A 21403-nucleotide genomic window follows, 5' to 3' on the forward strand; every position below is an offset into this window, starting at 1 on the left:
TTTTTATAAAGCCACAAGAGTAAATCATCCATCAACTGAAAAGTGATCAATTCTACTGATTTAGTGTTGTGTAAACAAAGATTTAGTCTACGTTTTGGAAAGAACTTCACCTAGTGGTGTCATTAGTAATATAACATACAGACCATGTGAAAGAAACAAGGGATTGTAATATAAAAGAAAAAATGCTTTATTATAAAGTGTTTTATTACATTTGTTCCAGAAGTTCATGGGAAATGATCATTTAGCATTCTTTCCTGCTACCTCCCTGGACTTTGAAGGATAAGATCACCTTTGTACACTTTTTTTTTCTTTTCTCTAAATTCCAGCTCCCCTATGCACCAATATTGCATTCATGTAGTTTTTTTTGCAAAAATTTCAAAGCTTTCCATTAAATCTACAGTCACTTACTTTTCTTGTGGTCATCCATGTATCCAGACGTTCCCACTATGCAGAGATGTGAACAGGGCTTGACAGCTGAGGAAGAAGACATTAAAAATTGAAATGTCTGGAAACATGGATTAGGACAAGAAAAGTAAGTGACTCTAGATTTAATGGAAAGCTTTTTTTGCAAAAAAAGTACATGAATGCTATATTGGTGCATATGGGAGCTGGAATTTAGGGAAAAAAATATGTACAAAGGTGAACTTATCCTTTAAAACAACTCTTCTGCTATGGCAAGAGGGAGGGGTTAAGCAATCCTAACATTCTGTTCTAAAGTGACAATGTTGCTTAGTACAGTTGTCATCCCAGGACAGGAAGTGTCTTAATGGCAGGAAACCTAATGCAGCCACCACATCTAAGGACCGCTAAGCTGCAATACTATCAGTTTTTATTCTTGGTGTTAGATATGCGTTAACATTTGATGTTAGCAAAACACCTCCATTCTTTGATATCTTCCATTATTTATTTGAAAAAAAAATCAAATGATAATATATGTAACCATATTCAAGAAATGGTTCCTATTCTTAACTGCTGTGTCTTAAATGTAGTAACCCATGGCAACTAATTGGAATTCACTATGGATTGGTCGGACTATGCAAATTATGAAAGGGTGCTACGGGTTATTATACTTAGCACAAAAAACTACTGAATAAGGCTGGTAATCAGCAATTCGTACTATCAACAGTTATGCTTAAGCAAATCAACTTATTTTTTGTTGCACCTGACAGGCTTAAAAGTGTATTGAGGAAGGTGTAGCATTCAGAAAATTACAGGGTAACGCCACTTTTAATTTTATTTAAAATTGTAGACACATACAAAACGTTTGTATGCAATTTCCTGCTCATGTGATTGGCTCAGTAGTATTAAATGACTGACTAAGGAGCAAGTAGAAGGGCTTTTCATTCACTGACATGTCATTTAAATACATTTTGGTGCCAACTTTCAAAATCTTACATTGATACCCTCTTGGTTAACCCCCTTTGCCAAATAAGTTCTAGATCACTTTGCACCTAAATTCAATATGGCTTCTACAGTGTTAGTGGGCAGGGCTGCTATATTGTTACATGATTTTAGGCAACCTCTTTTCCTGGCGCCACCATGGCATCATGATAGGCTCCGCCTTTCTCCCCTCCCTCAGGACCAATGAAATAGCATAAATTAAATGCCAGTTAGGCCCCGCCCCATTCTTCTTTTTGTCCTCATATCTCCACGCACCAGTGAAGAGTAAGCAGTACTATGTTCCCCCCTCTGCCTCCAGGCAGCTGTCAGCTGGGTTAAGCCTCCCCCAGTACGAAGTCCCAGTATCAGGCTGCTAAAAGCACCAGAGTAGCTTGGGAGCTCCTTCTGTGGGTCTTGATGGAGCTGAGCAGTTTTTCCTATTTAGGAATGAAATCTGCCTTTAAGGTTGGTGTCTGCAACGCTTGTTGGGTTTGGGGAGGCCAGCTTTGCATCCTTCTTACCTTTGCCTTTGTTTGTCTCCTGTCATTTCTGCACCTCCTGCAGTGGCACTGGTCTGGATACATCACTCCCCCTAGACAGGTTCTCTGTCCTTTGCTGTCCTCGGCCGGCTGTAGGTATAGCTTATGTTTGTAGGTTGTGTATGTATAGGTTTGGGGCAGGTGGGTATGTGTGTGTGTGTGTATAGCAATGGACATTTTCACACAGCATGCTGCTGTGTCTCTCTCTCCTACTCAAACAACTCCTCTCTGAGACTTTCAGCCCAGCTGACAATAAGCAGGTCTGAAGGGGAAATATCTGCCCTCTTCGATTAACTCTTTCTTGACCCTGCCCCAGGCTGACCCTCTGCGGTATGTATATATGTTCATATATATGTTTGTGTATACACGTGTGTGTTCTTATGTTGGTTGGTATGTATGTATGTGGGGGTGTGTAATATGGAGCGGTATGTGCATGTATTTATATATGCATGCATATTGCTTAAAAAAGAAAAAAAAAAAAAAGGGAAAGGAGAGAGTGTGTAGATGTATAATATTTAGATATACATTATTAGAGGGAGAAGCGAAGTCGCTGTTGCCTTATCTATTTTTCCTCTTCTCTTTCTGTGGCTGTCCGTCTCTCAGCTGGTCGTCCCATTTCTCCTCGGTGTGAGTATCAGTCACCACTCATACAAAAGACCCTCAACACTCAGGGTGGGGACCACCGTGTTGGTAAGTTTTCAGGAAAAGAGTGCCCTCTCATACGGATTGCTTTGATTTGCTTCAGCTCCGCGCGCCCACGCTCTCAAAGGCCAGAGCCAACGGCCATAGAAAGGCGGACGTTTTTCAGAGAAGCATAGCTCGAATACCGCTCCCACTCAGGAGAGAGGTTCCAGGGAAAACGTCTTAGGTCTTCTTTCCCAAACCCAGCACCCCAACAAGAGTCCTGCAGGACCTGTGGCGCAGTGCCTATGCCCAGGAGGCTGATGAGTGAAGTCGGCCTGGTTGAAGTTTGCAGCTGACAGGTAATACCGAATGTCTATTACTTATAAGGTGGTACAAAACTTCTGTTTTAAACTCGCTGTAATTATTCTAGCTAGTCAGCCCCCTTGTTGCGGGTCTAGCCACTAGCAGAACAACCTGCCTCATGGATCACTCATCCTCTCAGTACTCCTGATGAGGGGGCGCAGCCTGCAAATTATTTTAGCTCCCTTGCACCAGAGGAAGATCTGGAGCTACTTGGTGTCAGTTTTTCTTTGGAGAACTGTGTATCCAGGCAGTCATGATGACCATTACATGGGTTATAAGACAAAGTCATATTTACCCTTTCAATGAGCAATCACTTTTCCATTAGGAAACTGGTTTAATTCAAGGCGCATATAGCATCGCTGAAATACATGCCTACAGTGGGACCGGCTGTTGTCCAATAGGGTGGCGGCTGGGAAGGGCCTGCCACTCAATAGGGGCCCTTACCTTGGTGATGGGTACTTTGTTTCTGCTCCCAGGATATGGTTGGTAAGGAAATCCTTAGGGCTGATATCTTGGGACCCGGCCAAGATGTATCGGCAAATTTCACTGCGGAAGCAGCAATAGTCTCAACCTGGTGCCTGGCCAAGGCAATGCTATACTCAGTTACGGCAAGGGGTACCCTATGGTTGAGACCCATGGCTGTGTTTGGCTTCCTAGAAACAAAATTGGAATAGTAACTTTATAGTGCAAGATCTCTGTTTGATATGAAACCAGAGACATCCATGTCGGAAGTGACAGGAGGAGGGTCCGTTCTCCCATAACAGAAAGCAGGAAAGTTAAAAAAAATATATATATATATATAACTAAAGATAAATAATAATAAATAAAGGGAGAAATATGTTTCTCCCGCTAGGTTCCGCTGCTCTAGGGGCAACCTTTCATAAGGTCCATAAATGAAAATCTTTGGGTGTACCGCAGGTACCCACAAAACCCTTTTACCGGGCGTATCCCCAGACATTTAAGGTAAGTCCCAGTGGGCACGCATCACGGTTTACTGGACAGTGGATTGTGCAGGTCCTTGGAGGATAGGCACTCATGGTCACTTCGGTGGATTCCTCGCTGTTCCTTCTCCGGACCTTTTTCTCCCCCTCGGAACTGCCAGATCCACTGCAACCACGGCGGTTACAATACTTACACTTCAGACTCAGAGGGGAGCTGTTCTGGTCCCATCTCACAGGAGAGAGTGTAGGTTTCCTAACCACCCCTGTTTGTAGGTCGAGGGGGTTGGAGAGAAGCATTCGCTTGCAGCAGATTGCTGGAGGCTTTCGCTAGATCGTCAGGATTCTTAGCCTTACATCCCAAAGTTTTTCCTTTCTTTTTTATTCCAAAGTAAGTAAATTTAGCGATTGGTTGGACACATCTCTGCTTTATCAGCCTACCTTTTAGCCTATGAATATCTATAAGAATATTCACAGAGGTTTCAGTGCCGTGTCAGTTCCTCTTGGTGAACGAGGTCTCCAGATTCGCCACTACCTGGACGTCATTCCTTTCTACATTTAAAAAAAAAAAAAAAAAGGCCAACTTTTGCTTTCCAATAGTTAAAGTGCCTGTGTGGGCTCTACTGGTTCCTCTGGTTTGCTTCCATCAGAAAAGGATGGTGACGGTCATAAGGAGAATTCTGAGATCAGATGCCTCTACTTCCTGGAAGACTTCTAGGTGTCTCAGCCTCCTGGCCGTAATGTTGTCATTCATACCAATGATTCCTTGGGTGCATGGGCAACGGAGGAAACCGGATCCGGTGCAGCTATGATCAGTGTCACGCAGTATGTATAGCGGTCCGCAGTGATGGAAAGACCTTGAGGATGTCACGAACCAGCTGACTGGATCAATGTGATGAATCATAGCGTCAAGACAGCCTGCGAGGGTCTGTCGGTCAAGGCAAGCGGAGATTGCTAGCCAAGGAAGGCAGTCTCGAAAGCCTTTTTTATCACTTTGACCTTGCTACACAGAATCAAGGGTGAACAGTCATCTTGCGGTTGAGCAACAGGACAGCAATTGCGTATTTTCAGCTCCAGGGAGGATCTCCCGGCAATATGCTATTGAGAGATGTAGAACCCAGAATGTCTGGGTAGGAAGATCACCAGCAAATTCCGGAAGCAATTTACCTCCTAGGGGACTGGAATACAAGGACATACTGTCCATCATGCAAGCTTGCCAGAGCATGAGGGGGAGGCTTGTCGACAGGTGGCCTACCACAGACAGGCTTCTTTGCTTCTCACAGCAAATGCCAATTTAAGAAGAGCTCTGACTCGGTTTTCGCTCCCCAAAGCAGAGAACAGAAGCTGAGTTTCTCCATGAAACTGCAATCAAGCCTACTGTATATGTTTTTCCCCAACTTCTCTCGTAATGAAATTCCTCCGGAAGCTGTCAAGAATGAGCATGGTAGTCACGACCACCTCTCCATTCTGACCATAGGAGTCTTGGTGCTTCCTGGCTATCTACTTCAGAATACAGATTCCCCTTCACACATGCACGGACCAGAGATGCAAGCCTAATGGCGGGAAGGGGAAGCCGCAGAACCTAGATTGCTCCAAGAGTGAGCTCTACTTTGGGGGGTGCGAAAGGCACTCTACTAACAGCCTCTATGCCAAGATCTGGAACAAACTTGTCTTTTTTTTTCTATTTTGCATGGCAAGATATTCTTACTGCACCTCTGGTGGCAGCTGTTCTGGTCTTCTTGTAGGTCAGGTTGGACATGAACCTCACCCTATACTCTTTTGAGGTTGCAGGTGTCAGCAAGAACAGGGTTTAATTTGGCCAAAGGCCCTTTAGTTTGCAAAATTTTGAAGACAGTCAGGAGGTTTCGTCAACCGCGAGAGAGAATCTTTCACAATTAAAATCTTTCAATGCTGTTGGGGTTTATTTCAATTGTTTACCCCAACAGGGCAGTGTTCGATTTGAGACATCGCTTACTAACCAGTATTTAGCACAAATCATCAAACAGAAGTCGGTTTGAGTTTCAAGCCCTTTAGAGCTTCAAAAAAGCATATTACATCTGTTACAGGAGTAGAGCTGCATCCTGTAGTTCAGCTTATATCAGAGGTAGCGACAGCCCTCCATCTATCAATCATCTGTCCATTGCCTAACTTTCCAGACGTTCAAGCAAGAAAACCACACATTGGTCATTCCCAGAGCTTGAAAGAAGTTTCTGTCCACAATTGCTCTTTTCAGTTCATATAAGTCCTTCACTGTTCCAGATGGAATTCATCAGGCAAGAGAGGTTGCCTCCTGGACTTTAGCAAGATTGGTTGTGCAGATGGGAAATGGGTCGTGAGCCTCCTTCAGTGGTAGGATGCATCCTTTTCCAGAGGGTTTGAGGCCTCATAGGCGGCCCAGTTGAAAGCATCTATGGATTCATTCTACAGGAAAGTGGCATGCTTTTCCCAGCATACCTTTTCAACCTTTACAGAATAGATCTGGGTGCATTGTCATCAGTGGGCTTTGGAGGAATGACTGTTCAGTCTTCTGTCCCATTTAAAAAAAAAAAAAAAAAATTATTTTGGTTTGTTAAGTAGAACCCACCCTGTCAGCTAGGATAGGTATCACTAGTATGCTGCCATGGTGGCGTCAGGAAAATGGAAAATTGTATCATACTTACCATAATTTTCCTTTCCTGATGCCAATCCATGGCAGCACACGGACCCACCCTTGTGTGTTTCGGTATCTAGCTAATTACGAAGAATGGGGTGGGGCCTAACTGGCCTTTAATGTATGCTATTTCATTGGTCCTGAGGGAGGGGAGAAAGGCGGAGCCTATCACTAGTATGCTGCCATGGATTGCCGTCAGGAAAGGAAAATTACGGTAAGTATGATACACTTTTCCGTTTTATAATTACAGGAGATGGTGCTCAGAACCTGGGAAAACGTGTCCTGAAAAACTGGACAATGGCAATCACAAGGATTTATGGTTTAATAAAGGATATCCAGCACTGGGACTTCAAAAACACATTCATTTAGAGTAATCAAACCACGCTCATGTGGCTCCAGCTAGGCAGCTCTCACAGATTTTCCCCAGGAAAATCACTCAATGCATTAAATTAAAACAGGAATGCCAAGCTAAATGGGTAGAGTCCAAAATACTTTACCAGTTCATTAGCATCATCAAATAGTACAGCCGTGTTTCAGCCCCCCCCCCCCCCCCTTTCATCTGGGTTCAGTGAACTTTAACCAGGCTGCACAACTGTTCTTTCCATTTACCAGCTACCAGGTTTAAGCTTATTGAGACCAGATGAAGGTGTGTGTTGTAGGCTCTGAAACACATTGGTTTTAAGTGAGGTTACTGAAGAACTATTAAAGCATTTTGGAGTCTTTTATCATCTTGGTGCTTCTGTTGTATTTTTATGCTACGATTTGGGGAACAGTGTAGTCAGCTGGGTAATGTAAATTGTGGACTGACAATTAGCGCTTCTGGGTCCTTTGATTATATTTGTAAACTTTACTTTGATTGTATTTGTAAAATATTCAGTGTGCCACACATAAAAACAAAGAAAGTTCGCAGCTCAACTTACTAGCTAGCCTGCAACAGTTTGTTGCAGGCTGGCAAGCTGAGCTAGGAATTTTCCTGTTTTTTGTTTAACATGTGTTGCTCTTCCATGTGCTCCTTGCTGTTAAGGCCAGTTATAGGTTGGGCAGTTGCCGTTTGTTTGTAATGTTGGTTATTTGATGAGGGGGGAGCTCTGAACACCTTTGCTTCCATTGTGCTATTTGTGGGGTGTCCAGTGCACCCCTATGCCTTTAAGGAGGAGTGGACTCCCTCCAGGCATACCTGCCCACACACACACACACACACACACACACACACATACTCCTACTATGGAGGGTCTCAAAATTTATAGTTAGGATTGAAGATAATACTGGGGTGGCGTGGCCTCTGCAGCTTACGCATATTTGCAAATGTGTGCAAACTAAACCCGTTTTTAATGTGAATTGTTAAGATGAGACAATTCGATTTGTTGCAGGCTGGAAAGTTATAAAAACAAAAAGGAAACAAAAGGCGCCACCATCTAAGTATCTATTTATTAAATGAACACTAAAAACAATTAAGATTGCACTCACAGGATGGTTTGACAAAAGGAGCGGATTCGCTCCGAAACATGTTAAAGTCTCTTCTGTGACGTCAGCAAGCCCCGACGTCCGTTACATGTCCACAACGGCACTGGCTTGCGTTCCAGGTGGTTATGATTTCTCCTTTAGACTTCCCTTCTCTGTCAGCCCAGTGGAGCCGCTCTATTTCACACGCAGCCACCCTCCATCACAGTAGATACAGCGGCTGTACTCAGTCCATGACAGATCTGCCTGACATTCCTACCATCATGCAGCCATGGTTCCATCCTGTTGCAGTGGGATATAGTCTACCAAGCCAACCCTGGACTATTGGCCCTCTGGAACAGATGTATAGACTGATTGATGATATGCCCAATGTCTCTTCTATCCTGACGGTACAATCTTAAATAACAATCACTTAAAAAACAAAAACAAAGCTTTACAAACATAGTTACATAGTAGGTGAGGTTGAAAAAAGACACAAGTCCATCAAGTCCAACCTATGTGGTGTGATTATGTGTCAGTATTACATTGTATATCCCTGTATGTTGCGGTCATTCAGGTGATTATCTAATAGTTTCTTAAAGCTATCAATGCTCCTTGCTGAGACCACCGCCTGTGGAAGGTAATTCCACATCCTTGCCGCTCTTACAGTAAAGAACCCTCTACGTAGTTTAAGGGTAAACCTCTTCTCTTCTAATTGTAATGAATGGCCACGAGTCTTATTAAACTCTCTTCTGCAAAAAAGTTTTATCCCTATTGTGGGGTCACCAGTACAGTATTTGTAAATTGAAATCATATCCCCTCTCAAGCGTCTCTTCTCCCGAGAGAATAAGTTCAGTGCTCGCAACCAAGATCCGCCAGACCCTTTATTAGCTTTGTTGCCCTTCTTTGTACTCGCTCCATTGCCAGTACATCCTTCCTGAGGACTGAAGCCCAGAACTGGACAGCATACTCCAGGTGCGGCCGGACCAGAGTCTTGTAGAGTGGGAGAATTATCGTTTTATCTCTGGCGTTGATCCCCCTTTTAATGCATGCCAATATTCTGTTTGCTTTGTTAGCAGCAGCTTGGCATTGCATGCCATTGCTGAGCCTATCATCTACTAGGACCCCCAGGTCCTTTTCCATCCTAGATTCCCCCAGAGGTTCCCCCCCCAGTGTATAGATTGCATTCATATTTTTGCCACCCAAATGCATTATTTTACATTTTTCTACATTGAACCTTATTTGCCATGTAGTCGCCCACCCCATTAATTTGTTCAGGTCTTTTTGCAAGGTTTCCACATCCTGCGGAGAAGTTATTGTCCTGCTTAGCTTAGTATCGTCTGCAAATACAGAGATTGAACTGTTTATCCCATCCTCCAGATCGTTTATGAACAAATTAAATAGGATTGGTCCCAGCACAGAACCCTGGGGAACCCCACTACCCACCCCTGACCATTCTGAGTACTGCCCATTTATCACCACCCTCTGAACTCGCCCTTATAGCCAGTTTTCAATCCATGTACTCACCCTATGGTCCATGCCAACGGATCTTATTTTGTACAGTAAACGTTTATGGGGAACGGTGTCAAATGCTTTTGTAAAATCCAGATACACCACGTCTACGGGCCTTCCTTTATCTAGATGGCAACTCACCTCCTCATAGAAGGTTAATAGATTGGTTTGGCAAGAACGATTCTTCATAAATCCATGCTGATTACTGCTAATGATACCGTTCTTATTACTAAAATCTTGTCTATAGTCCCTTATCATCCCCTCCAAGAGTTTACATACTATTGATGTTAGGCTAACTGGTCTGTAATTCCCATGGATGTATTTTGGGCCCTTTTTAAATATTGGTGCTACATTGGCTTTTCTCCAATCAGCTGGTACCATTCCAGTCAGTAGACTATCTGTAAAAATTAGGAACAACGGTCTGGCAATCACTTGACTGAGTTCCCTAAGTACCCTCGAATGCAAGCCATCTGGTCCCGGTGATTTATTAATGTTAAGTTTCTCAAGTCTAATTTTAATTCTGTCCTCTGTTAACCATGGAGGTGCTTCCTGTGTTGTGTCATGAGGATAAACACTGCAGTTTTGGTTACTGAAGCCCCCCGATTCACTCGTGAAGACTGAGGAGAAGAATAAATTCAATACCTTCGCCATCTCCCCATCCTTTGTAACCAGATGTCCTTCCTCATTCTTTATGGGGCCAATATGGTCTGTCCTCCCTTTTTTACTGTTTACATACTTAAAGAATTTCTTGGGATTTTTTTTGCTCTCCTCCGCTATGTGTCTTTCATGTTCTATCTTAGCCATCCTAATTGCACCCTTACATTTCTTGTTGCATTCTTTATAAAGTCTGAATGCTGAGGATGATCCCTCAACCTTGTATTTTTTGAAGGCCATCTCCTTTGCTTTTATATGCATTTTTACATTGGAGTTAAGCCATCTAGGATTTTTGTTTGCTCTTTTAAATTTATTACCCAATGGGATACATTGGCTAATGCCCTTATTTAATATGCTCTTAAAGCAAACCCATCTCTCCTCCGTATTCTTTGTTCCTAATATTTTATCCCAATTTATGCCTTTTAGCAAGGTTTGTAGTTTAGGGAAGTTGGCTCTTTTGAAATTCAGTGTCTTTGTATTCCCTTCATGTTTTGTGTGATTTATACTGAAACTAATTGACCTGTGATCGCGGTTACCTAAATTGCCCCGTATTTCCCCATCCGTGATCAGGTCTGTATTGTTGGTAATCAGTAGATCCAGTAATGTTTTATTTCTAATTGGTGCGTCTACCATCTGACCCATAAAATTGTCCTGCAAGACATTAAGGAACTGGCGAGCCTTAAATGAATGCGCGGTTCCCTCCGCCCAGTCTATGTCTGGATAATTAAAATCCCCCATTATGATAACACTTCCCTTCCTTGCTGCTAATCCAATTTGTGATAGGAGATCCGTCTCCACTTCCTCCCTCAGGTTAGGGGGCCTATAGCATACTCCCAGTATTATTTTCCCCTTAGCTTCATCCCTTTGGAGCTCTACCCATAAGGATTCCACCTCCTCTCTAGCTCCCTCAGTGATGTCATCTCTCACATTCACTTGTACATTGTTCTTGATATATAGGCATACCCCTCCCCCTTTTTTACCCTCTCTATCCTTGCGGTATAGGGTATACCCTTGAATGTTTGCCAGCCAATCATGAGAGCTGTTGAACCAGGTCTCTGAAATTCCCACAAAATCCAAATCCTCCTTGTACAACAGTATCTATAGTTCACCCATCTTGTCCGCCATGCTCTTGGCATTGGTGAACATGCCAAATAGTTTAGACCGGTCGCATATTGTCCTCGTATTGGGTGTTTCGAGATTGCAACTAGGACTTGCTACTATACTCACCTTGTGTTTTTGTGCTTTGGTTAACCTACCACTAATGCCCCCAATACTACCCTCTGGAATATCTTCCGCGCTGACTATCTCTGTCTCTGGACCCTCCCCCCCATTGCCTAGTTTAAAAACCCCTCTAACAAACATGTTATACTTACCTGCTCTGTGCCAGGGTTTTGCACAGAGCAGCCCCCGATGGCGATAGATTGCATTAAGGTGAAACACTTTGAGGGTTTACAACTCCTTTAATTGTTTTTAGTGTTCATTTAATAAATAGATATACTTAGTGGCGGTTCACACTGGGGCGCTCCATTCAGTGCAATGGAACCATTCTAAATCGGAGCGACTCAAATTGCTCTGACTTAAGCCTTGTACACACGATCAGATTTTCAGCAGGGAATGATGTGATGACAGACTGTTGGCCTAAAATCTGACCATTAGTACGCTCCATCAGACAATTGTTGTCCAACTTTCCACCAACAAATGTTGGATGGCAGGCTAGTAAATTTGGGCGGACAATGGTCTGTTGTCAGATTTTCTTATCGTCCGTCACATAAAAGTTGAAAGTACAAACACGCATGCTCAGAATCAATGCTCACCAAACACGACATTAGCAGAAGGTGTCCAAAGGGTGGCGCTCAAGAGCTGAAATTACCTCATAGTACGTCACTATGTTCGTGTTTGTTGGCTGACAACTGTGTACCGTTTATATGCAAGACAAGTTCCTGGCACACGCCCTTCAGACAAAAGTCTGGCGCTTTGTTGGCCAACAATCTGATCGTGTGTACCAGGCTTTAGAAAAAGGTTCCTGTACTACTTGGGGGTGACTTCGGAGCGGCTTGCATGGACTTCTATTATAGAAGATGTTTGTAAGCCGGATTGTGCAGGGTGGCTTCAGAGTCGAGCGACTTTGAAGCCGCCCCAGTGTGAACCGGCACTTAGATGTTCGTTTCCTTTTGTTTTTACGGTGTATAAAGGAGATCCAAAATCTTGAGAAGAAGTGCAGCAGCCATTACTATCGTGGACTTTCAATTGGTACCTCCTTTACCATATAGACTTTATGGCTTTTGTGGGGGTTCTTTTGAGCCTTTTTTCTTTTTTTTACTTGGCTGATAAGTTTTGAATTTTCCTTGTCACCCTTCCCTGTGCTCCTTGATGTTAAGGCCAGTTATAGTTTGGGGCAGTTGCTGTTTGTACTTTGTGCCTTATATAACAACCTGCCATGTGTTCTGCATTATTCAAAAAGACAACACAGACTGCATAAAACCAAAAGGCATTAAAATTTATTAATTGATGCAATAACAATTCTTTATTTACATGAGCATTATTTGACATCAAATAAGCAAATAAGCATCAGCAAAGCAATATTAACTTGCATAAGTGTATTTAAAATCTTTCTAAATAGATCTACCTTTGCATAAACTGCTCGCACTATAGAAATACAGACATCAATGCAGGTGAGACAAGGAGCTTTTACCAGGAAACTCTATTATGGAGGTGGGGAATAAGTCAAGACCTGCAATACTGTACGCTTTCTCCTGAAGAACCATATTTTATATATTGCTTTATTTTTTTTTTTTACCCTTGTATAATTTTATTCAATGTAAATGCACGCACTCACACACACTATTCTCTGTAGAGGAGTTCAACTGTACAAATAAAATTCACAACCAATGGGAAAACAAGGAGGGAGGGTTAAAATGGTTCTGGATAGAGGTCCACATCTTCCAATGAAACAATGGCGTGAGAGGGAGCCGCTTATCCAAAATGTACACAATACACTATACAAATATTATACAACAAACAGATACGTAGGAATATACAAGACGTAAAAACAGATCTAAGGCATTATGCTAGTTTTATTAGCATTTTGAGGTTCTTGCACATAGCTTTAATTTTCACCTGTAGTAAGAAACCTAGAAGATTTTAGTCTCCAAAGGAACTGGGGAGAGAAGAGAAAACACACTGAAAACGACTACTTGACACTTTGCCAGCACCGATCAAGCCCCACCAGAACAGTGACTGGTTTGGAATTTAGCAATGTGATCGGAGTGTCTCGGTGCTGACAGGGTGCTCATTATAGCCAGTTACACTAAATCTTCTGCAGACACTGCTGTTTTTATTTAAGCAGCAATCTGTTACAAACACTACAAAAATCTATTCACACAGTTAATGGCTTTTGATGAGTTTTAAAACTGATTGTATCTTTGGGATCTGTAGAGTGGAGCTTGCCACCATTTCAACATGTCATGTCACTCATTAAATAAAATATGAACCCATGAGTATGATGGAAATGGAAAAAACAGCAGGGGTACGGCTGTTACAGGGACTGAAAGGAGGGAAAGCAATGCCATGGGACAAGCCAGCCATCCTGAATACAGGAATTGTTTTTAGCCAGTAATCACCAGATTGTTGTTGGTGTTTAAGGTCCAATTAAACCTTTTGGTTTAAATTAGCTTTATAGATTCCAGGTGCAACAAAACAGAGTGTTAAAAGTCTCAGTTTTTGTTCTAAAGCAGCCACAGCCTATACTGAAAAGCCTGCCAGCAGCTTCAGAGCGGGATCCTTGCTCTCTGTGGGGAAGAAGTGGTTTTCCTGCAGAAATCCGACATACCACCAGCTGAGTCAGAGCTCTCCAATCAGCAGGGAGTATGTGCTTTGTTGACTGCAGTTTTAGCTCTGACTACAGCAACCCATCGGTAATTTGATTGTTTGTGGAGGGATTACCTCCTGCAACGCTACGGTGTTCTGCTGGTGGGGGTAGGTAAGGGGGTTTACAATCAGCCTGCCCATACATGGATCAAATCTCAGCTGGTTCCTGCTGAACTTCAATTCATGTATGGCCAGCTTAAGAAGTTGTGCTGGACCTCTCCACAGCTTCCCCACAGAGAGCATAGATCCCAATCCACAGTTGCTGGCAGGAGACAGGCTTTTTTTTTTTTTTTTTTTTACACAGGCTGTGGCTGCTTTAAAAAGAAAACCAACATTAAGACTTTAAGGCTTCAAACACCTTTAAGTATATTTTATAATGTGCTTCCTTTGTGTTAATCAGAAGTAGGGTTCAAGGGAAATGGGAAAAGCTATCACTAGATAAAGGTCAATAAGATAAATGCAACCTCAAACATTTAACTAATTTCAAAACAAGCACACATCACACAAATTATAATGTGTATGAACAGCCTTTAAGTATAAATTGTATTCGGAGGCTGGGGAAAAGACATGATGTAAAACATTTCTCTCTGATAGGAACTGACCCATATACAGATTTATTTACCCAACTGCCATGCTGTGTAGAAGGCACCATAGGCTGCTCTGCTCTTTGCCAGCATTTTCCCTGCCAGCATTTCCCTGCCAATGGAGCCACAGTTAAGAAAAAAAAAAAAAACAACACACACACACCTGTCAGGTATGGGGTAATAGGTTTCCCTTTCGTAAAGTTCGACACTCTATGCCTGAGTGGCCAATAACCATGCACAATTGCTACTGTCAAATGGGTCTAATGTAGGCCGCTTTGCACTGTGCAAGCTTTAGACCGGCCATACACGGTTCGAATCCCAACTGGGAGATTTGAACTGTTGATGGGCAGGCTGAATGTACCAAGTTGATTGTTCAACTTTGGTACAACCAGCCTGCCGGATTCACTTCTGATTTTTACAAGCGGCTGCCATATCCGCAAGTGTTAAAGCAGTAGTAAACCTCGGCTGTTTAAAAAACAAAAACACAAAAATGCATCGCATACTAGCACATTATGAGATACTGATCTTGGAACAAAGTCTTCCAGCAGAGTGCTGTCACCGCTGACACCTTCCCGTCTTTCTTCCGGGTACAGGTAAGCCTTATTTTAGGTTTACCTGTAGGTAAAAATCAACAAGCAGGCTTTACTACTGATTTAATCATGATCTTCTCCCGCCAGGGATGGCTTCCCCCGCCCTCCTGCCGGCAGAAGACAATGGCCAATTACCCTGCTAGCACTGACTGTGGTGACTGGAGAATCTTGCAATTCTGTTTCCTGCAGCCCGTGGTTGTAGGAAAGAAATTGTCACTGTGTATGGCTGGCCTTAGAAACAACTCTTATATAAAAGACTTGCAGGGCTCTTCAGAGGCAGATCGAGTGGTGGGGAAAGACCAGCAATTTAGAAGCTGGAATCTGAGTATGCCTACTACACAGCTTGGCAATTAAAGTTAACCCCACAGCAGGCAAAGTAACATTCACTTTATGGAACAGCCCTAGTAAGCATCCTATAATGCCCTTGTGTTTAGGAAGAGAAAGCCATCCCTGCCCGGAGAAGACAGTGATTATTGCTAGCGGTTACAACAGCTGCTAGCAATATTCGCATGTAAAACCTGGCAGGCTAACAGCCTGCCCGTATGTGGTTAGAATCTTGGCTGGTTCCTGCTGAAAAGGCCAAGTTTCGAACAGTCTTTGGCTGGCTTCAGTCAGAGCTATAGGTCTGCAGTCAGCAAGGCACATACCCCCTGCTGATTGGAGAGCTCTGGCTCGGACTCATTAGATTTGAACCGTCTATGGCTGCCTTTAGTAAATTAACCCCTTGCCTTTACTAGCTGGAAGATTTATTGGAACCACATTTCCTAAACACCGGGCAAGATTTTGCAGCAGTCCACTGAAGAGCAGAATGTCTGTACTATGATGGCCACAAAATATACCAAGAACGGAGTTCAACATTTGCAAGAAAGTGTGAAGAGAAGTTCCCCAGTTAAGCATGTCCATGTTGTTTGGAAGTGCACAAATGACTACTATGCTTCACTAGCAGGTTTTCAACATACAAAACACTTCCTCAGGCTTGCATTAATGTATGCCGCCATTTTGTAATCAGAAGGAAAATTGTCCTTGCCCATTATTTAAAGTACCCTTAGGGATGTTACCAACATCCAACAAACTGAAATGCTTTATTCAGTTCAGCCGAGATCACATCATGGTAGTGCAATGCCCAGGTCTCAGGTCTGCTGTATTCACAGCAGCCAAGCATGTGGCTGTGAGGTTGATTTACTAAAACTGGAGAATGCAAATCTGGTGCAGCTCTGCATTATAGCCAATCTGCGTAACTTCAACTTGTTCAATTAAGCTTTGACAAAAAAAAAAAAAAAAAAGTGGAATCTGATTGGTTTCTATGCAGAGGTGCACCAGATTTTGCACGCTTCAGTTTTAGTAAACCAAATGCTAAATGCCCAACTCTCATCAAGGAAGTGATACTCCAAAACACCTTACAAAAAGAAGCCCTCATATAAAGCTGTTAAATAAATAGTTCAGTTTGAAAGAAATGAGAGCTGCCCTCCATTATTGAACAACATTTTAAAGTGCAAAATCCAGGGCTGTCATCCTCCTCTTACTTTTTAAAGTGTTTGTAAAGGTTTTTTTTTTTTAAAAAACAAACATGTTATACTTACCTGCTCTGTGCAAGGGTTTTGCACAGAGCAGCTGGCTCCCCCCCTTCACTGGGTGCCCCCACGGAAAGCCGCTTTCCCTGGGGGCACCCGTGCATGCTCACTCCCGAGTCCTGCTGCTGGGTCCATTGACATAGACAGCGGGACTCAGCCCCACCCCCCACGTCACTGGATTTGATTGACAGCATCGGGAACCAATGGCTCCTGCTGCTATCAATCTGTCCAATGAGGAGAGAGACAGCGGCTGGAGCTCATTGCTGGAACGGATCGGGCTCAGGTAAGAAAAAGGGGGGGGGGTTTCTGGGCAGCTGCAGCAAATAAGGTTTTTCATCTTAATGCATTGAATGCATTAAGTTGAAAATCCTTGAGACTTTACAATCACTTTAAGTCTGAGTAGGAAGAAGCATATACATGTCAACCTTTCTGACACTTCCATTGCTTGTTCTGGTTTATTGTAGAGGAGCACTGATGAGGTTTACAGCCCTGAGCAATGACAGCCCCTGTACTTTTAACCTGAGGAGGTTCTTCCTTGTAAAGACCCATGAAGATGCCTAGAGCCCACTGGACAGACTTCCTCCCTAAGCTTGCTGCAAACCAGAGAATCCATACCCATCTCCCCCTCTGCACAGACAAGTGAAAATTGCAGCTGGCCCAAAGTAAAAGAATGTGTCCATGTCCGCTCTCAGACGTCCGTTTCATGAACCCTACAAGCTCAAATTGGGCTTGAAGATGGCACCCCTTAGGCTTCATTTACATGTGCAGTTGGGGCGGAAAAAAATGCATGGTTAAGCCATGTTTTTGCTGTCTGCCCACTGCTGCCCCTTAAGCAATAGGCAGAGGACAGGGGTGTTTACATGATGTGGTTGTGATGCTTCATGCCAAAGTTTACCTGACATGTATAGATCAGTAAGCCTGCCGAATGCTACTCATTCAAGCATATGGAGAAGCACCACAAATGCCCCGCCACTGTGTGCAATGCACCCTATTGTGGTGCTTTTGTCATAAAAATGGGGTTAAAACAGTATATAGGCTTCTAATTGCCACATCCGTATTTACTATAGAAGAAAACCGTATGTGGTGGAAGAAACCACCCATACCCAAAAAAAGTAGGACTTTTTATTCCAAGGGATGCAAAAGTCCCAAGTATGCACCTAAGTGACTGTAAATATATATATATAACGCTGATACATCAATAGGCAGATATGAAGTATGGGTATATATTTCTGCTTTTCCAGTCACCAAGGTCGAGGTCAACATGTTTTGCCAGATATGGGTTCTTCAGGTTCTACTGTTTTCTTCTATGAGGTTAAAACAGGTGGTGAGGAGGTGACACACTGGTTCTTTACCACCTGTCAATAGCCTTTCAAGTACGATCCAAACACAGATCAGGCCTCAGAGGAAAGGGGGATTTAGACACATGACTAAATCTACCCTTATTCAGAATTAAAATGTCACTCTGTATGACTGTATGACTGGCTGACTTGCTTACGTGAGTGCAGAACCTCTCTGCACATGAGGCATACCTTGTCTGATGTACATAATGTTATCTATTACATTTTTCATGATGCTGGACAACATTTGAATTGTATAAACTAACAGGCCTGAAAAAGCAATGCAAATAGCACCAAGAACTACAAAGTGCAGTAACCAGCTTACTGTAGTCAGACCAGTGAAAGATGAACGGTGATTGGCTGCTAGATGATACTGCACTTTGCATATTTGCCCCTTGCCTTACTGAATAAACCCAACAACCTCCATTTGGATGGGAATCGATTACAAACATTACAAAAGCCTTTCAGCTATGACATTTATCACCAGATTCAGAAATAGTAGTTTTTTGTTTCTTTTTTGCAGAAGAGACAACCTTACTTCTGATAAACCCCGAATTCTCTTCCCTTTTAGGATGTTAACATTACCAGCCTACAAACAAGGCGGGATTGATGAAAATCAATGGCCAAAGAGGAGGGGCATTGTCCCTTAACAGCCTATAAAAAGTGGATCTCCCCAAATGTTTTATAACTATAACAGAATGTGACTAGTTTCTCTGGAACAGCAGAATTTTCCAAACCCCAGTTTTGGTAGATGCATTATACTCCCCAGTAGAAGCAGCCCTGAAAAACAGCTGTCTGTAAAGCCAAAAGGAGCAGGGTACTTGTAAAAAGGACAACGTTCATTCCAATGCTCGAGAATTAAGAAACAATACAAAAATTCTTGGTGTGTTCAACACTGGCACACTGCAGAAAACACAGTTCTAAGCAGGGCACAGGGGATATCTATATACAGAGTAAAGCCTACAAACTAGATCTATCAAAGGCATTGTGACAACTAATGACACTTAGCGGCCACAGTCAAGAAATCACCTATTTAATACTGAAGTACCTTTAAGTTAAATTGACAACGCTTTGTTTTTTTATGTTTTATACAAAACAAAAAGATTACAGATAAAACCTCTTTCAACTTAAATTATTGCTTGTTTACACAGAAGCCATTTTAAATGTACCATAAAAAATCCACCCTGTCAAAGCAAAATTAAACCTGAAGAGTTTGTAAAGTTGGATCTAAATCAAGAATCTGTCCAAGTAAATAGTTCATAATAATGACAACAGAATTGCAAACATACGAAAAGAGAGCTTGCTCTATTACCAGACCTCTTCTGGACCCCTCCATGGCTTCACACTTTTACGCTTAGTAGGGGTGGCATTGTGGCCAGTGACTATATGTGACCTGCTTATTCATTCATAAAATAAAAATTAAAAATTAAAATTAAAATAAGGTGGACTAGCAATAAGTGAAAAATGATACGCACCCAAAAATTTACATTTAAAAGGCTCATATTCAGCTATAGGTAATAATAAAACACACTGCAAAGCCATTAAGGAGGCAGCAAAAGGCTGCTGCTTCACAAATCAAACTCTCTCACTATATATATATATATATATATATATATATATATATATATATATAGTTAGAGAGCCTTAAACACTATGACTGACCAGACTTGGGGTGGGGGTGGTTTAAATCTACTGCCTACTTAAAATGTATTCTATGTTCCACCCAATTTCCGTAAATCTGCAGTAAGTTAATCCACAGTGCCATTAATTGTGACACGCTGTGCTGTGATGCAATTTAGTATTAAGCTGGCTTTCAGCCCTAAATTTATAACTTCCCACTCTAAAAATAAAATACATGTTTTGGAAAACAAGAAAAAAAAAAGCCTTCATGTGGTAGCAAAAGTATCTCTGAGGCTAATCGCCCAAGAAAAATGAGGTTAGAGACCAGTGTCAAAAACTTGAGAAAACAAAGTGAAATCGGGGAGGAGGGAAAAAACAATAAAAAGAAAGCGCAGTTTTCCTTAAATACATACAATTAAATACATTCATTTGAGAAAGTCCAAAGAAATTCGCCTGTCCATAATGACTCCACAGAAGGTATCTAAGTTGCACTAAGGTGAATGCAGTGAACAGACCGGCCGCCTGTCTATATTCTGGTTCCGCACTGCCTGTGGGAGGGGCTGCACGACGGACAACACAGTTTCAGCTTTTCAACCTAGAGGCAGAGGAGGTCACCTTGACAGGGGGCTGCTAAGCTGGCTTCTGGCACCAGTCTATAAACACGTCCACAGAGAGGTTCCAGCTGGTAAGTGGAAAACACAAAAACACCCTCAGCGTCTTCTGGGTCAGCAGTATTTCTGCAAAACAAAATTTTTTTTTTCATGAATACAAAATATGCTAAATAATGTGAAACTCCAGCAACAATTCTTTTGTGTTTTGAAAAGAATGGAGAACCTCTGTTCACACTGCCATCTACGTCCCTTTTTGTTCTAAACAGATAACATAAAGGAAAGAGAAAGCCCCATATAGTAAATTGATGACAGCTATCTTCAGAAGAGGTTTTCCCTCATCTCCTGTTCCAGTGACAACTATTTTGACTGATATTTCTTATCAAATCACCTTATAAAAATACATGTGCACCCAGGCAGTCCAAAATTTCCACAAAGATCACGAAATCTGACATATATGGTTGGTCTGAATATAGCAAAGTGCTCAGATAATATAGAAGTTAAGGAGAGCATCCTTTGATCAATTACAATATCTTGGTCAAGAAAGACATCTGCAGATAGCGATTACCTGAAAATAAAATGCATATACACCCAAGTACAATTAGGACAGATCGTGCAACTGCTATGGAATCCAGCAGCAGAGTCCACCTTTTGCAAAAAGAATAATAAATGAACCTACCTTTTTAGCAAAAAAGATGTACATTTTGCAAAAGAACTTGCCAAGCATTGCAAACTCCACAAACAGGCTCCTGCAGACACTGCAGGAAGTGTTAGTGAACTGCGAGTCTGGTAATCACCGCACTTGTGTTCCATTGAGAACTTCAAGTCCGTCTGCTATGGTGGTAGACAAAACTTGTAGCACACAGATCTGTGAATGAATGGTACACCTCTGCAGGGGGTCGGTGCTTTTGGGGGTCTGCCTGTAACCACATTACACCCTGGTGTAACCTGTACCATAGTCTAAAAGGTTATCCTTTTAAAAATTACCCGACAGAAGAAAAAAAATTAATAAGTAGATTGTATATAATTACATCCATCCAGTGCCTTTAGAAGCAGTTGTTATCCTGCATTTTTAATTTTCTGCCTTAGAACCGTATAGGTATTAGTATTAGGTTTGCCTTAAAAA

At 42.3% G+C, this 21403-nt stretch overlaps 1 protein-coding gene across 1 annotated transcript in view; it reads right to left on the reverse strand.

Moving 5' to 3' along the window:
* Nucleotides 1–12576: 12576 nt before the first annotated feature.
* The window catches only part of NCOA2 (nuclear receptor coactivator 2), a gene marked incomplete in the record, with an annotated part of 371591 nt that continues 362764 nt past the window's right edge, over nt 12577–21403 (reverse strand). Inside the window, 1 exon segment of the mRNA XM_073631781.1 lies at nt 12577–20406. Within this exon segment, the coding sequence (XP_073487882.1) occupies nt 20395–20406 (12 nt within the window).

This window comes from Aquarana catesbeiana, linkage group LG05 (genome assembly GCF_042186555.1).
Source record: "Aquarana catesbeiana isolate 2022-GZ linkage group LG05, ASM4218655v1, whole genome shotgun sequence".
Lineage (NCBI taxonomy): Eukaryota > Metazoa > Chordata > Amphibia > Anura > Ranidae > Aquarana > Aquarana catesbeiana.